At 28.2% G+C, this 19,519-nt stretch overlaps 1 protein-coding gene and 1 pseudogene across 1 annotated transcript; both read left to right on the forward strand.

Annotated features, from left to right (window-relative positions):
- Window positions 1-4,386: 4,386 nt before the first annotated feature.
- Window positions 4,387-6,212, forward strand: LOC149054129 (uncharacterized; annotated as a pseudogene).
- Window positions 6,213-8,077: 1,865 nt separating this feature from the next.
- LOC149054130 (uncharacterized) lies at window positions 8,078-8,605 on the forward strand. The gene has a single exon (XM_089230638.1). It carries the CDS (start codon window positions 8,078-8,080, stop codon window positions 8,603-8,605), a length of 528 nt encoding a protein of 175 aa, XP_089086764.1.
- Window positions 8,606-19,519: the final 10,914 nt, after the last annotated feature.

Here is a 19,519-nt window from a genome sequence, read left to right on the forward strand (position 1 = left end):
TATTTCACTTAACATTAAATGTCCAAACTAAAGATAAAAATATAGAAGTGGCAGAGGTCATAGAACAAATTTTAAAGTCGCAGACATTAAGTATCTTTGTAGAAGGATTGAAACAACTGGTAAAGATGATGGTGAAAGCAAGTCATCCAAGCACAATTGAGGAAGCACTAGCAGAAGCTCAACAAGAGGAAACGTCATATGAATCAGATAAGAAAACACAGTCAAAAATGCCAAAACAAGAAGCAGGAAATATGACATGTTTTAATTGTGGAAAAGTAGGCCACACGGTGAAGGTATGTTGGTCAAAGTCAAATCACGAATTTAAAAAAAAACCGCATGACAATAAAAAAAACAGGGTCACAGATACAGGTCAAAATTCAAAACAAAACAATTGGTCAGCGAATATGCATAAACAAACTGCAGAAAGCAGTACTAGCTATAATAACAATACAATTTTTTGTAAATATTGTAAGAAACCAGGTCATGAAATTGGAGTATGCAGAAAATTAAAATACAATAATGAGAAAAAAGCAGGTCAAGGAAGTTTTTTTAATGCAGAGCCATCAACTTCGGGAAACGAAACAGGGTCGATTCAGAACGGCGAACGATCGGTCCAGGAAATCAAAGCAACAGCCGTAACATTTTTAGATCATTCAAATTAAAGGCTCAACTTTTTAAAGATCATGTTTTATGTCAATCTACAGAATTTGTTAATCAAGACTCAAAGTTTTTGGTTGACACAGGTAGCGAAATAAATATAATTAAATTATTATCACTTAAGGACAATGTAAGAGTTAACGAAAAAATTGTATATCGATTAAAAGGTATCAACGAATTTTTCGTTAACACAATCGGTTCGACAAGTTTAACATTGTATTTTGGAAAAGAAAAAAGACAAGTAAGATTTCAAGTCGTAAGTAATAATTTTCCAGTATCCCATGACGGAATCTTGGGTAAAGAATTTTTGGAAGACAATAAAATAGCAATTGACTATGCAAAAAAGGAGATTACGTCAACAGAGACTGAAGGCGACTCCACAGTATTAAATCAAAACATTCAAAATATCAACAATGACGACATTGCAATAATACCACCAAGATGTGAAATGGTTGTTCCAATACAAATTACGGACGATCGAATAAAAGAAAGTGATACATTAATTATTTATTCACAAGCAGTACAAGATCTAGTTCAATGTGGAAATGTTATAACTACAGTGAAGGATCGACAAATATTAGTAAAAATTGTAAATCAAAATAAAAATTCGATCAAATTACAGGCGGTGGATTTGAACAATCTATTGTACGAGCAGTGGGAAGAAACAAGTTTAAAAGTGTGCACTAAATTACCAGAAGTTCAAGGAAAATGAGATCGCTTACAGTTATTGGAAAAATCTTTACGATTGCAGCATCTAAACAAGGAAGAATATCGATCATTAAAGGATATATTTACAGAATATTCTGACGTTTTTTTATTAGAAGGTGATAAATTAGAGGGAACAGCAGCAATACAATATAGAATTAAAACTTCATCCGATATTCAACCAGTTTATATTAAACCATATAGACTACCGCAAAGTCACAAACAAGAAATATCGATGCAGGTAGATCAGATGGAAAAGGATGGAATTATTACGAAAAGTACTTCACCATGGAACGCCCCATTAATAGTAATACCAAAGAAAACGGATGGTTCGGGAAAGCAAAAGTTTCGAATCTGAGTGGATTACAGGAAATTGAATAGTATTACAATTGGAGATGTATTTCCGATTCCAAATATAAACGATATTTCAAATCAGTTAGGCAATTCTAAATATTATACAACTTTAGATTTAGCTAGTGGGTACCACCAGGTGTCAGTACATAAAGATAATAGGGCGAAAACATCATTTTCCACGGATAAAGATCATTATGAATTTCTTAAGATTCCTTTTGGATTAAAAGGAGCACCAAGTACTTTTCAGAGATTAATGAACACGGTGTTGTTGGGAATAAATGGTATAAAATCATTCGTTTATATAGATGATGTAATCATATATGCACATGATTTGAAAGATCATAGTGAAAAATTAAAAGAAATCTTTCAAAGGTTTAGGGATTATAATTAAAAAGTACAACCTACGAAGTGTGAATTTCTGCGTCACGAAGTTATATATTTAGGCCATATAATCACAGAACAAGGCTTGAAACCAGATTTGTCAAAAATTTTGAGTGTGAAGAATTTCCCAGTACCAAATAGCCAGAAACAGTTGAAAAGTTTCTTGGGACTGTCCGGTTATTACCGTAGGTTTATAAGAGATTATGGTAAAATTGAAAAACCATTGACTGCATTATTTAAAGATGACATACCGTATGATTGGACAAATACATGTCAACAAGTATTTGAAATAATAAAAAATGCATTAATAAGTGAACCTATTCTTAGTTATCCTAATTTTGAGAAACCGTTTAATGTGACATGCGATGCGAGTAACTTAGCAATTGGATCGGTTCTATCACAAGGTCCAATAGGGCAAGATTTACCAATTGTATATTCATCAAGAGTACTAAACAAAGCGGAACAGAATTACTGTACTACAGAAAAAGAATTATTAGCCATTGCATGGAGTTTAAAACAGTTAAGACCTTATTTGCTAGGGAGGAAATTTTATATAGTAACGGATCATCAGCCGCTAAGATGGTTGGTTAATCACAAGAATCCAGAATCGCGACTAATGCATTGGAGACTAGCAATGGAGGAGTATGAGTATGAGATTATTTATAAACCAGGAATATTGAATACGAATGCTGACGCCCTCAGTAGAATACCTCAAATTATGCAGATTGAAGGAGAACAATTAGTAATAAGTAATAAAACATATAATGAATACATGGATTATGTAAAGACAAATTTAGTTCAAAATTTAAATATTATGGAAGTAGCTGGAAATATTTTTGAAGATGATCAGGCAAGTCTCGTACATCATATATCACAGGAATTAACTTTGAAAGAGGGTTTGTCACTTGGATTTCGACGTCGATTTGGGAATCTAGAAAATAATCAAAATAAAGAAATTACAGATTTATTGTATCTAAAAGAAGGTAACCGTTACATAATATATATGGTACTATCAGAGAAAGAAAAAAGTCAAATTACTTATGGAAACGTGTGTCATTGTTTGCAAAATTTGAGAAAATTTTGTTTAAACAATCAAATAACAGATTTAGCTTTATCAAAAACAGGCGATCAAATTTTCCAACTAGATTGGGAAACAGTAAGAATAATGTTAAGATATCTATTTAAAGGTACCAAGATAAAACTTTGAATATTTACACCAAATGAACTTACGGATAAGGAAAAAAATATTATTATTAGGGAAATGCATGAGAATCCTTTGGCAGGACACAGAGGAATTTCGAACACTATAAAAAAAATTAAAAAAGTATATAATTGGCCAGGGATGTTGAAGGAAGTAACAGATTATGTTAAAAAATGTCAGTCATGTCAAAAGAATAAAACGTCAAACAAACATACAAAACAACCAATGGTTATCACTTCAACAGCAGATAAGCCATTTCAGAAAATATTTATGGACATAGTAGGACCACTTCCCACTACACATAAGGGAAATAAATATGTACTTACAATGCAATATGACTTAACCAAATTTAGTATTGCAACATCTATGGTATGCCATGAAGCTAATACTGTAGCGCATAATTTTGTAACGTCATTTGTTTGTATACATGGAATTCAAGAATCCATAGTATCCGATCAAGGAACGGAATTTTTAAGTAAAATCTTTTTGGAAGTATGTAAACTATTGAAAATTCCCAAGTTTAACACAACGCCATATAGACCACAAAGTAATGGAGCATTAGAACGAAGCCAACATTAGGAAACTATTTACGTCATTATGTCGACAAAAATCTAGCAAATTGGGACGATTTATTCCATATGCAATGTATGTATATAATACAACTGAGCATAAAACAACAAAATTCCAACCATATGAACTACTCTATGGTTTTTCAGGGAAAATACCTACATTGTTAAAAAAGAAACCAGAACCGAGATATAATTATGAAGATTATAATTTTGAAGTTAAGCAAAAATTTCAACAAATTCACGAAATTGCAAAACAACGTATAGGAAATTCTAAAGAAAATACAAAATCATGTTATGATAATAAAGTTAATCCACTGGAATTAAAAATAAATGATAAGGTTTGGCTTATGGAAAAACAACAAAAAATTAAGTTAGCACAAAAATGGCTAGGACCATACACTATAGCAGAGATTAACAGTAGTGAGAATGTAACAATTATTAGGGGAGGAAAATTAATTAAAGTACATAAAAATCTACTGAAATTATGTAATCAGTAAAGTAAAGACAAAATATTTATCAATGACAAATTGTGATTACAGGTTATTAAGCATACAACCTGGCATGTCAACAAATGTATCAGAAAAATATCATATACAAAACATTGAATCACCATCAGGAATTTTTTTTTAACTATTTAACAAGGATAAAAACAACAAATGCAAAATGGGAACTGTCAGTTTATGTAAATTTGACCACGTATGATGATAACTTTGAACAAATAAAACAATTTCAGAAGGAAATGTTAATGCATTGTGTAAAAATTGCTAGAGATACAGAAACAGTTCTGTTAGAACATGTACTAATCTGGTCCTATCTATGTGAACAGTTTAATACAACAACAACGTCATATATTCATGATATAGAGAAAATGAGACAACAAATAAACTATGCAATCAACAAAAGTGAACGTCAGAAAAGATTTAAAACGATAGATTGTCAAAAACATTATTTGGAATATGTTCAGATGAGGATTATGAATTTTTTGATAAAAAAATTGGGGAACTACATGAAAAACAAATTAGAATTATTCATGATATGCAACAGCAAACACGAATAGTACAATCAACAGTACATAATTTGGACACAGAAATGGATAAAATACAACAAAGTGAAACGTTGCTAATACAAAATATAAATAAATTGGAGATCAAGGCAAATAGAACAGAAAAAAGAATAAATGAAATAGAAATTAGACAAATAATGAGTGAGCAAACTGTGGCAATAAATGTTCTTTTAACGCAGCATTCATTTCAAACGCATAACTTAATAGCAATCATAAATACAGCGCAATTAGGGCATATGCATTCGAGTATTATTTCTCCAAAAGATTTTGTAGCAGAGTGCAACAGGTTAGAATACAATTGGACACAAAAGTGAATTTTTCAGAACAAGTGACATTACAGAATATTAATAAATTAATGCAAATGAGTACCTTACAAGTGTTGAGAGTAATGGATACATTAGTTTGTATAATATCCATCCCGATCGTCACCACTAGAGAATATCGACTATATGAAGCAATTCCATTACCTGTAAGACAAAATAATTCAGTATACGCGTGAATTCAGCCAAAAAATAAATACTTAGCCATTTCAGAAGCTAATGTACACTCGATAAATGTAAATGAGCTAGAGTTAAACAGGTGTGTACATATGCAAGAGTATCAAATTTGTACGAACGCGCAAACAATTAAGGACACTAATAATTGTGAAACCGAGTTGTTTAGTAGTCAAGATGGACGAATTCAAAATTCATGTGAATTCAAAATCATACGAATTGACAGATTGGTATTGCACAAACTAGAGAATGAAAATGTGTGGTTATACACAACACGACAACCGGCGATGATAAGCGTCGATTGTGCGAACGGCGAGTCAGTGTCGCAAATCTTACGAGACACGGGCACTATCTCTCTTTCTAATCCATGTCTCACAATAACAAAAATATTCGAATTAATCCCCACTCGACTAGTAGAAACAAAATTTTTATATGATTTCATTTCGAGAATAAACTTGACAGCTAATATTCAAACATTTTCTATCAATAATGTGCAGAATAAATATTTAGGAATAAATAACTCTTATCCCGATTTCCATTCACTAGCTTTAAATGCAAAACAATTAGATGTGTTATTACAACCAAATGTGGATGATATAGAATATGTTTTTGAATATAAGATAACATACGTACCTTTAGTAGTAGGGTTATGTATATTAGTATTTGTAATTGTAATATGTAAGATATGTTTTAAGTTGTATAAACAAAATAAATTTTCAATGAACTACATTAAAACATTGTTAACTGTAAATTCAGTAGATGAAGTACAGGAGATAGAGATTAAGTAAATCGTATAAAAAAATTATTTTTTTTTGATTATATTGTATATTATGTTTATTTTGTAAAGATGTAATGGGCTGTTGGACTCATGAGAACATGAGCTTTCATTTAACAAGGGAAATGTTATGAATACCTAACTATAAATAACTAGTATAGTAGGTACCGGATATAATATAGTGTAGGATTAAACAATAATGTTTGTAAAACAATTAGTATTAAGAAATAAAGATGTTATTATAGTTTAGCATAAATAAAGTACAATCCCAAATCTGCAAGTATGCACTAATTATAAAGGAGGGATTGTCCTACTTAAATTTAGATATAAGGTACGATAAGATGATATGAAGGGGAGTTGGAAATGGACAGCACTCAGTGTCTATACCTATTCAATTAATAAAACTAACTGATAACTTATTTAGTTCGTGTTTGTTATTTTAAATATATACTTGAGTTCAAAACTCTACGAGTACAAGGCTACGGTCAACCGACTTGAGCTGGAGCTTTTAACCACGAGGATTGGATCCGAACTGGACAGAAGAACAATATCATAATGGTTTCACCTTGTGTTGCTGCGAGCTGCAAGGCGATGGACTGCAAACTGCAAGAACCAGCCGAAGGTTGTCAACAGAACGGATGACTATAGTCGGGAGCACGAAAAATGAGCGTTGGCACCCGTGACCCGTTGTTCGTATCCACTCTTGTAGCCATTGGTTCTCAACTTTGTACCGTCACACTGCCGTTACGTATCGTATTCACGGGCACGAATAATGAGCGGTGACCGGTTTTATAGCCAGGTGGTCACAGCACCTGGGTGGGCCAGCACTAGTTCTTTCAATTCTTTTGTATTCCTTATATCCCTTATAAAAAAATAGACATTAATGCTGGAGGGGAACTGCAGGCACAGTTGTACAGCCATACAATGTTTTGTCTGTTCTGTCGTTTGTACACTGTGCTGTAGTAAACATATATTTTGTGCGTGCCACGTTTTTATAAATTGTGAATATTTTTATTTGATAAACCGTTTTATTTGTATAAAATGTCGTTTAAAGATCGTGACACTCATAGCCAGAGCAAAAAAATAATTTATAATGCTTATAATTTTATTAAAATGCTGTCGGAGAAAAAATATTTGACACCAGACTTTTTCAAAAGTAGCCAAAAAGTCGCTGCTGAAGCTTGTGGCGTTTCATATATAACGCTGAGACGAATAGAAGTGTAGAAACCAAAAAATCTACAGAGCAGAATGTTGAGGAAAGGACCATCTTTTAAATCACCAAGAAAATTATATAAGCGTCAAAAGAAATGTTCGGAAATGGATGACTTTGATGCTGACGTAGTTCGTCGAACATTCGTTTTACGATAAAGGAATATCCAACTGCTTTAATAATCTTAAACGAACTTAAAAAAAAAATGCCAAATTATGAGGGATCTGTTTGGTCAGTCAGAAGGCTATTAAAAAACTTGAATTTTTCATTTAAAAAATGTAATGATGGTCGAAAAATGCTATTAGAACGAAATGATATTGTTGCTTTACGTTGTAAATTTTTACGTAACATTTGTACACTTCGACAAATGAAAGATTGTCGACCAATGATTTACCTAGATGAAACCTGAGTAAATCAGAATCATTCACGATCTCATATTTGGCAAAATAACGAAGGGACAGAAGGGTTAAAAGTACCAATCGGTAAAGGAGGTCGTCTAATTATTACACACGCTGGGTCATCTCGATACGGGTTCATTGAAGGGTCAAAATTAGTTTTCAAATGTCAAGCGAAAAATTCTACTGACTATCATTCGCCAATGAACGCCGATGTGTTTAAAGCATGGTTTGTAGATGTTAAAGCTACTTCCCGAACCATGCGTTATTATTATGGATAACGCACAATATCATTCCACGTATATTAACTACCCAAAATGTAATGCACGGAAAGCTGATGTGCAGAATTGGCTGAAAAAACAAGGCGTTAATTTTTCACCACTAGAAACATTACCTGAATTGCGTGAACGACTTAAATTGCTAATACCGTCGTTTAAAAGGTACGAGTTAGACGAAATCACGAGTTCGATGGGCCATAAAGTAATTCGGCTACCACCGTATCACTGCCAGTATAACCCTATCGAACTCATATGGGCGCAAGTCAAAAGTGAAGTGGCAAAGAAAAATAACACTTTTAAAATGGTGGACGTCGAAAGACTTACAAATAAGCCATTGGATTTGGTATCAAAAAGTGACTGGGAGAAATGTGTTGAACATACTGAGAAGATTCAAGATGAAGATTACGAAAAGGAAATATTGAGAGACAGTTTGACGGAGCCAATGATTTTAACATTTGCATCTGATGACAGTGATTTCGGTGCTGACGGAGACAGCGAAAACGACGTTGAAGAACTAGAATAAAAATTATTATTTCATTATTATATTATACTTGTATTTTATTTATTATTAACTGTTAAAAATATTGTACTTTTTTTTACATTATGTACATTATTTATTTGTTCGTATCTTATTAAAAAATTAATTATAACAAAATAACCATGTTATTAAATTCTGATAAATGTATGAAAATATTTCAAAAAAAAGCGGGCTTTTAGTTTGCTAATTTGATAACCACTTTAGAAAAACAGCCGCTTGGCGCGTGACGGGCAGCGATCATTTTTCGTGCCCCCGACTATAAGGTGAACGATTGAACCGATAGGGTATTAGACGCAGAACAAAACAAATAAGACGATGTAGAGCTATGGTGTTGCGACTTGCAAACTTAAATTGCTGCGAACGGCAAACAACACAATACTAAAGCTAATGAATGATAGCCGCACGATATACGCACTGCCGAAAACATCACGACCGTTGCGAACTGCATGTAGCGACTGTGGTGAAGGGGAGCGTCTCTTCGGTAGTGTTACCAACCTGGGGTAGTGGGACTGGGCAACCGCGAGCACAGGCTGACGAAGTCCGAACAATATGAATAATAATATAAGTCAGTAACGACATTAACTATTAATATTAGAATATAAAGTATAGTCTAGAAATTAGTAACCTCGAATAATATTTTTAAATTATAATTATAACTAAAATTGTTTTTCTGTTTGTACAGTTTTTAAATAACTCTTAAAGCAGAATTAACTACTTTATTTTAAACGTGCAATCCTTAGTTATACATTTTAAACGTTTCATACATCTTTAATAAATAAAAAATTTATAAATCTTCAATTAAATAAATTTTATCAACATTTGAACTTTAAATGGTTATAAAAAAAAACGTTCATAATATGTATTTTAATATTTTCCAACTACTATTATTTAAACTTATGGGGAACCTTGTATTGTAAAATTGTAACTTATTATTTTTAATATTTTTTAACTGTCATTGTAACAATATATTAGGAGCTTTGTACTACATTTTGAAGCTTTAATTTTATTTATAGCCTCCAAAATTTTTTCTGTTTTCCTTGTACTTTTGAAAACTACTAGGAATTAAATTTGACCTCCTCAATGCACCAAAAAATATGCACTTTTCAATTGGGAAAGCTACTGAAGTTTAAAATCGAAGTATTATTTCGATAACTTGTCGTGTACACAGACACACACAAAAAAAAAAACACATCATTGTAAAATCAACACATTCATCGTTCCACTCAGCTCCATGTCCCCGGCACCCCCACTTCAAAGTTTTTAAATTTGAATTGGCCCATTCTTTTGTGCTTCATTTGTGCTTTTTTGTGCTCTTCATACCGACGTTTGTGCTTTCGCCGTTACCGAGATATCGAACTTTCCAAGTGGGGGTGCCGGGGAAATGCTCAGCACCCCCACTTCAAAGTTTTTAAATTCGAATTGGCTCATTCTTTTGTGCTTGTTTGTGCTCTTCATATCGACGTTTGTGCTTTCGCCGTTACCGAGATATCGAACTTTCCAAGTGGGGGTAGATTTTTGGGGGTTAAGTCAGCAGATGAAAAAAATTTCAGAGTGGTGGTTATTTGTGGGTGAGTAGGTTTGTGCTTGTAAGAGGCTGGGGATCTCGCAGAATCGCTTGGACTAACTCCCGGCTCGCAGCGGTAGGTCTAGCCACCACCCCGGAATTAATTTGAAATTTTGTTTCAAAATTCCCAAAATTCGGATTAGCGTCTACCAGTCATGGTGTACGTCTGACTTTTTCAAACTATTTCTCATACTCGCGTTTCGGGACAAATAACAAATGTGATGTTAGTCATCACTTTTCCATGATAATGTTAGTTGTGTTTAGATAGTAGATTTGTTGTTTTTTTATTTTTGTTTTACAAATATAGCTGTGACTATAACATTGATAATGTTAATTAATTTAATTTAATTCTTATAATAGTTACAGAAATGGTGTGCTTAATTAAATATTGAATTAACAATATGGTCTAGGTACTTATAATACTAATAATATCTTACCTATTAACACTAATTGAGTGACTATTTAATTACCTCTAATATATAAAAAGTATTGTACCTAAGTAGTAAGTGGGGCACTTGAGCACACTTTTCCTAAAAATATCAATAAAAGATCACAAGATTGATTTTCATCAGAAAATCATCAGAAACAGTAAACTTTATCAGAAACGCTCGCTTAAACAGAAATAGAACACAAACTGTAATTAAACATAAAAAGATCAGTAAACTGTAATTAATCAGAAAAAGAACACAAAATGAAATAAAACATAAAAAGATCAGTAAAATGTAATTAAACATAAAAATATCAGTAGAATGTAATTAAACATAAAAAGATCAGTAAACTGTAATTAATCAGAAATAGAACACAAAATGAAATAAAACATAAAAAGATCAGTACACTGTAATTAAACATAAAAAGATCAGTAAACTGTGATTAAACATAAAAAGATCAGTACACTGTAATTAAACATAAAAAGATCAGTAAAATAACTTTATTCATAAAAAGATCACAAAATGAAATAAAATCCTCAAATGCAAAATCTTTCAAAAGAAATTAAATATCTTATTTAAAAAAAAAAAAAAAAAATTATAATAAACAATGGCAAACATAAATTCTATAAAACATTTAAATAAACTTCGAGAAGAAATGAGAAACTGTGTAGACAAATTTAATAAGCTACAAGAAAATGAAATGCAAAATGAAATAAGAAACTCTATATTAAATGATGAAATCTATGTGAACTTTTGTAATCACGAATACTATGAGGATAGTGGATTAATTAAATATAATCTAAATACAATTCCTATTAAAGGAAATATTGTAATTGTCGATCATGGAAACAATATTTCTGGAAATGGAAAGCCTTATGCTTCTAAAATACTAGAATCACCAACATGGTTAGAAATTTGTAAGATTGCTAATGATTTAATAATTACAACAGGTACTTTTTTTTACAAATATCTTCATGATATTTGTGTTGTTCAAGATTTAGGAAATATTAAAATATGTGTCCTTGGCATGGGAGGTACACACACTAAAACCAAAATGCTTAGAATATAACTAAATAATCGTCATTTTTAATAGAAATATTTCTATTAAAAATATTTAAATAAATTTTTTATAATTTTCAATAAATTCTAAACACAAATGACCACATATAGGAGGATCATTATAATCTTGAAATTTTGTATCAGTATACCATAGATTATGTTTGCCTAAATAACTTACTAGTTCCTTAGGAGGAGAAGGCAATCCAAAAGAATCAAAATATATTTTTTTATTTTTTATTTTTTTCCATGCAACCCAATGAGATCCATTTTGAGTAGAATCATTTAAATTAAAAATTCCACATTCATTTACCCATGGTTTCATAGTTAATTCATTTCGCATGAAACACCCTCTAAAATTGTTTATATTATTTCCAAATTGATTTATATCAAAGTTACTTAAAGGTTCAATATTTATATTTTTTTTTTTGATCCAAAAAAGTGTGTAAACTCCTTTAAAAACTTTAATATTTTTTCTAAATTATTTATATCAAAACTATTCATTTCTTCGATTTTTTTTTTTGATTTTTCTTCAATCCTGAACCTTTATTTTTTTCCATTTCTTTATTATGTCTAATTGTTTCTTCTTCCATTTTTTTCTTATGTTTATTATCTTTATAACTATCATACAATGCAACTATAGCTGGAGTAGCTGCTATTGCACTTTCTAGAAAAGGTAAAATTAAAGGTAAAAATCCCCCTTCTTTTTTTTTAATCTGCTTCAGAGTAATCTCTAACCGTGCACCAGATTTTTTTTCCTTACTGTTCTTTAATTTATCTATTTGATTTTGATCTAAATAATATTTATTTTCTCCTTTATATATTTTATCACTAGCAATTTGAATTATTGCATTTGTATTATTTTTATAAGCATCAGCCAACTTTTTTTTCTGGTTTTCAGTTAATTTAAAATGCATTTTATTATACAAAATATTAAAAAAATTATTCAAATACTAAGTTCATTCCTAAATGTCTTTTTGTTTTCATTGTATATGCAGTTAGAAGAGCTGGAATTTTTTCATACATATCCGTATCAAGAGCATTAAATCTTTCCATTGCTTTTTGTTCTAAAATTTTATCAGCTTCATGTCTAGTTTTAGTATCTTTATGATCTTTATAAAAATAATCATGATCTCTTGCAGCTTCGTCTAATTTGTTTATAGGTTTTTTATTTTTTTCTAATTTTGTTCCCGGTCCTAAATAATTATAACCAGGCCAATGCAATTCAGGTAAAAATTCACAATTCAAAAAATTATTAATAAATCCTGAACCTTTTATAATTTTCTTTGGTAAACATGAAACATATGAATATAAATAATATGCACCATTATTAGGAATATCAATTAATTTTTCCATTTCTCTAATACAAAAATTAAGTATATTAAGTTTTTCATTATGATAAATATTATTTCCTTTTCTTTCTTCATTTGATATAAAATATATATTTTTTATTATGGAATCTTTTGATATTTTTACAACTTCTTTTGGTAAATTAGTTACATATAATAATAAATATTCAATACCTTTAGGAGTATCAATAATTTTTTCCATACTTGTTTTACATAAATGTAGAATACCAAGTTTTTCGTTATGATAATTGTTATTTCCAGCTCTTTCTTCTGCAGAAATAAGTTGTAATCTGTCTGTTAATTGTTTCATATTATCAATATAACGATATTCAATACGATCATTTGTAAATTGTCTTAAACCCTCTCCTATTGGTTTTGTTGTTGGTTTTGTTATTAACCTTTTATTTTCATTCATTTCTTTCCAAATATTGCTAATCATTGATACATATTTTGCACCACCACTTGATTTAGCTCTTCCTGTTGATTTATCATTGTTTTGATATATAGAATCAGTTTCAATTAATATTTCTTTATATATTTTAAAGTCATCATCTGTATAATATTCAGGTTTGGTAACATCTAAATGAGTTAATAATCTCCACAAACCTATAGTTCCTGTATATTTTTTACCATTTAAAAATATATCATCATTTTCAAATGTTACTATACATTTCCCGATCATATGATCTTTAAAATCATTTTTAGAATCTTTTATATAATATATTCCAAAACAATTATTGGGTTCTACTGTTGGTAGATATTTTGTTGCAATAGGACCTAATTTTATAATATTTGCAGGCATTGGAGAATTAGCTATTGATTTTTTACGAGAATTTTTTGGAGTTTCAAAAGTCTCTTCTGTACTCATTAATCGTTGTAATTCTGGATTTTTAGGTTTACAAGGTGGTATTATCATCTTTTGAATATCATTATCGGTTTTAATAGCAACCTCTTTAACATCATTAACAGATGATTCAACATTTGATAAAGCTTTTAATATTGGTGCATAATGTTTTACTTTTTCTTCTGATGTATATTTATCGTTTAAAACTGTTTTTCTATAGTTATTTTGTAAATTTTTTTTAAGATTAATTATTTTTTGTATTTTTTTTGGTGTATATTCAACGTGTCCCTGAATAGGGGACGCATTATTATGGTCACCTTCATCTTCATCTTTTTTTATAAAATTTAAATTTTTTTCGGATTGTTCTAAATCTGATTTTTTAAAAGTTTTTTGTAAATTTTGTCTAAGATGAATTAATTGTTTCATTTTTTCTGTTTCGTTTTCTAAGTTATTTCCGACCTTGGAATTGTTTTGGTCTTCAAATGTTATATTTTTTTTAATTTTATTTTTTAATTCATTTTGAATTTGTTTGATATCCATTTATTATATAAAAAAAAAAATTTTCATCGTTCATCAATACTTAAAATATCATTACCTTTATTGTCATAGATAACATTTTTTATTATGTCTATTGTTATGAAACCATATGTTTTTATTTTATTTTTTTATCATATGTTTTACAATAAGTTCTAAAAATGTCTTTAAATTTGTCTAATGGTATAATTTTACTAATAAAATCGGACCATATTTTTTTAATATAATAATTTGATTGATTAAAAACAATTAAAACAGTTAAATTATTTCTTATTGTTTTTATATCTACTGAAGTATAACTTTGTGTTAAATAAATAACACTAATATTCTTTGATCTCGATCTTATAAAATATTCCATTATCAACTTTTGATCTTCTAAAAGAAAATCATCAATAACCACTACACTATTAGGTTCACAATCATCAACAGATATTATATCACCATCAGAAAAATGAATGTTTATAGAAGATATTCCATCAAATATTTTTTTTAATTTTTTATAAACTGGCTGATCAATATTTTTTTTTTAAATATATAGATTTTTATATGGAATCCAATAACTTATAATCATATTATACAACAAAGTTGTTTTACCACAGCCAGATGCTCCTACCACTAAAACTCGTGAAGGTATTTCAAATAAAGATTTTTCTTTACTATCATCTTCAATATATTTTTTTACCATTAATTTATCCATTTATATAAAAAAAATATATATATTTACTATTATAAATAATAATAATGTATAATATTTTTAAAAAATACGATCAATATATTGAAAGATCTCAATATAAAACTTTTTTACCTGTGAATAATTCACAACTTAATACACCTAATAAAACTACAACTTTTAGAATAGATAGTATGGATGATTTTCTGAACATTAAAGATACAAAGTTTTATATGTATGGTAGATATTTGCAAAAAGATGGAAAAGATTATCCTAAAGATTCAAAAATACAACCAATTGATAATTTTCCTGCATTTTTATTTACTAGAATTGAAGTTAAAAAACATGGTAAAGTCTTGGATGAAATCGAAAATCCAGGAGTTGCTAGTACAATTAAAGGTGTGTTAGATTTTTCTGTGGATCCAAACGGACCAATTATAAACTCAGGATTTTCAAGCAAATATAAAGGTGGAGGTCGTTTTAATGTAATGGGTAAGTTATCACAATTCGGATTAGGATGGTTTAAAGACCAAATATATCCTGTTTTCCAAGGTGATATGGAAATAAGTTTTACGAGAAATACAGATGATGATGCGTTAATAAAAAAAGTTGTTACAGGTACAGAAGATGGAAAAATTATTATTGATGAATTTACACTTAGAATTCCAATTTTAGAATTCAATCCTATGTATAAAGTCTTATTGTTAAATGATTTAAAAACAATTTCTCAAGAAAAAAAATATATTTAAATCATGGCAATGTATTGAAGAAAGAAATATATCAGGAAAAACTATAAAAATCGATTTAACAACTCAATATCGAAGTCTTAATAGTCCTTTGTTTGCCGGTGTGGTATTTCAAACAAACAAGTTAAATACTCAAGAACATGATCCTTGTGAATTTGATCATTGTAATGTGAAAAATTTTAGATTTGAAATAAATGGAAAACGTTATCCTGAAGAAACTCAAGATCTAGATTTTAAGAATGAAAAATATTGTGAAGCTTATGATAGTTTGATGGATTATAAAAAAACTTTTCATAAAACTCATCAAGAACTTCCTTTGATGTATAATGATCCAAACGATTTTAAAACATTTAGAACAATTTATCTTGTAAACATGACTAGACAACCAACAAATATTTCTGCAACTAAACAAAATATTATTTTACATGTGGATTTCAATGAAGATTTACCTAAAAATACAATTTGTTATGTATTTTTCATCAGAAATGATGAATTTTTATTTGATATTGAAAAAGGAACAATTGAAGAATCTTTTACTGATTAAATTAGATAATAGATTTACACTCCTTTTAAGAGAATTATTTTCATGTCTTTCTGACAACAATAATAGTACTCCACCTCTTTCTGGAATAAATTTTTGTGTTTTCAATAGAAATATTTCTATTGAAAAAATAATTTTAATATTTATTTTGTTTTTTTTAGTAGGAAATGAGGGGTGGGTGGGTCCAATACACCCAGCCCTTTCTTTCTATTGAAAAATAATTTTAATATTTATTTTGTTTTTCTTCAATTAGATCAAGATAAACAATAAAATCATCACCAAAATTAACAATATCACCATTTTGATCAAGAATATATATTTTTATCTTTTGAATTGTTCTTACATTTACTTGTCTGTACATTATTGGATTACATCTTATAAAAGGATTATTTGAATCATAATAAAAAACAAACAAAAGTTCCTCTTCGATAACTTTTTCATCAATAGATGAAACAGACTTTTCAATTATGTTGCAATGTACTTCTAATAATTGTTTATTTATATTATTATCTAATTTTTCAGAATCTCCTACATGTTTATATAAAAAATTATTATCAATCCCTAAACTTAATTTTAAATTTTCGTCTATCAAACAAGTATTTTTTGAAGTTAATTTAATAAAATTATTATCATTTAGTAATTTGATATTTGAAGGTAATATACTATTCAATTGATCAATTGAATAGTTACCTTCAATTTTAGTTTTATATATTTTATCAGATTTTTTTGTTTGGCTAAATATAACACCGTTTATATTTTTTAATAAACATTGTGTATAAAAAATTGGTTTGTTTGATTCTGTTATTGTATATTCAATATCAGGACCTAGTTTCCACGAATCAGGCCATACCCTATTTATAGGGATTAAATATACCATATAATCAAAACCTAAACAATTTGATAAATATTCATCAAAACTTAGACCGATTGAGGCTGTAATATTTAAAAAATCATCAATTAATTCAAGACTTATTTTAGGAAAATCATAACAATTCATTAAATTTTCAATTTCATTTATTGTGTATATTCCTATTGGAATTTCAATCTTCGGTATTTCACCATTTCTACCTAATCTAATTATACATTCTTGATCTATATTTATATATTTTTCTTCGGAAGTAGGACAATACATTAAAGTATTACCAACTAATGAAAAATCAAATTCTGTATTTTCAAATCCTAAATTTTTTTTTAATTTTTCATCTAATTTATAATAACAAGGAGATTCAATTTGAATTTTTTATTAATATAAGATAAAAATACCGGTTCAATTAATTTATTTAAAAATGAAATGCTATATATAACATTTTAAACAAACTTTGGACAAATATAATATTCATATGTATCATACACAAAACGAAGAAAAATCTTCAATTATTGAACGATTTAATAGAACATTAAACGGAAAAATGAGAATATATTTTGAAGTTCAAAAATCTAAAAAATGGATTAAAATTTTACAATCTTTAATAGATAAATATAATTTGGATGATATACATAGATCTATTGGTATGAAACCTTGTGAAGTAAATAAATCTAACGAAGACCTTGTTCTACACAAATTATTTTCTACAAAAAACAAACCTAAATCAAAAATAAAATTTAGTATGGGTGATAGAGTAAGAATAAAAGCTTATAAAAAAACATTTGGTAATAAATATAGTAATAATTGGACAAGAGAAATATTTATAGTTAATGAAATTTTAAACACAAATCCTATAACCTATAAAATTATAGATTTAAACAATGAAGAGGTTGAAGGGAGTTTTTATAACGAAGAGATGCAAAAATCAATATTTTAATGTTTGAATTGTAGAAAATCTGCCGTGCAGATCTGCACGGCAGCTTTTCATATAATAATAAATCTTTAGTTCTTTCTAATCGAAATTATTCTATTAAAAAAAATTAATCATTTATTTATGATTTCAAAAATCATAAATAAAAACATTAATAATTATGGTATTCTAACAGGAAAAATTAATGATTTACTTGTTATTGATTGCGATCTTTTAAAAACCGATTATCCTCAGAAATATATGTGTGGAGTAGAAGCGTGGTATAAACTTTCTCAAGAAAATACTTTTTTAAAACATTTAGAAACTCAAAAATAGTAAAATTTAAAATTGATAATTTATTCATTTATTAATTATTAGAATACCATGAATACTATACAAATTATTAACTATTGATGAATTTATAACTCAAAATAATTTAATTTTATCAAATAATGATATATTTTTAGAGTTGTGGATTCCATTATATAATAAAAAAGAAATATTAATTACTGAAAATTTATTAGAATTTATGGGATTTTTAAATAATAACGCGTCCGGAATTTCCGGACGCGTTAAATATAGAAAAAAAATTCATAATTTTATAGAATTTTTAAATAACAATGAAGTTAAATTTGAACAAATAGATTACAAACATGAAAAATGCAATAATTTTGAATATATACAACATTATATTAAAAATGAATCAGATTCAAGAACATTGCATTCTAAAAAGTGGTTAATATTATCATTAGATTCATTCAAAGAATCGATTATGATGTTAAATAATCTTAAATCAAAAGAAGTCCGAAGATATTATTTAAAATTAGAAAAAATATTTGGTAATAAATATAGTAATAATTGGACAAGAGAAATATTTATAGTTAATGAAATTAATTTTTCTAATTTGTAATTCGATGTTTGTTTTTCATACGAAAAACCGGCCTGTAGATCTGCAGGGCGGCTTTTCATGATTTCATTAAATAATAATTTTGTTCTTTCTAATCGAAATTATTCTATTAAAAAAAAATTAATCATTTATTTATGATTTCAAAAATCATAAATAAAAACATAAACAATTTCGTTTAATTGTAACCGTATGGTATTGTATCATAATCTGTTAATATTATTCTTTTATCATAACCAAACGAGAATTTTTTTGTAACTTTTTTATTAACTATAGTTTTAGTAAGTGTATCACGTGTTATTTGATTATATTCTAGTTCTATATTATTATCTTTATTTTTTTGTTCAATTAATTTTATCATTGATTCACCGTTAAGTTTTAACAAATTTTGATAATTCAAAGTAAACCCCTTTACAACTGTTTTAAATTTATTATTGTTTGTTTTATAATAATAACTTTTAGGACCCGTCGATGCCCAATCTGTTATA

Source organism: Diuraphis noxia, unplaced genomic scaffold, assembly GCF_037042655.1.
Source record: "Diuraphis noxia isolate RWA-SAM2 unplaced genomic scaffold, SU_Dnox_SAM2 contig0011, whole genome shotgun sequence".
NCBI lineage: Eukaryota > Metazoa > Arthropoda > Insecta > Hemiptera > Aphididae > Diuraphis > Diuraphis noxia.

Bases quoted from the DNA above. Each gene is read 5' to 3' on its own strand.
- LOC149054130 (XM_089230638.1), top strand. From the start codon at position 8,078: ATGGATAACGCACAATATCATTCCACGTATATTAACTACCCAAAATGT.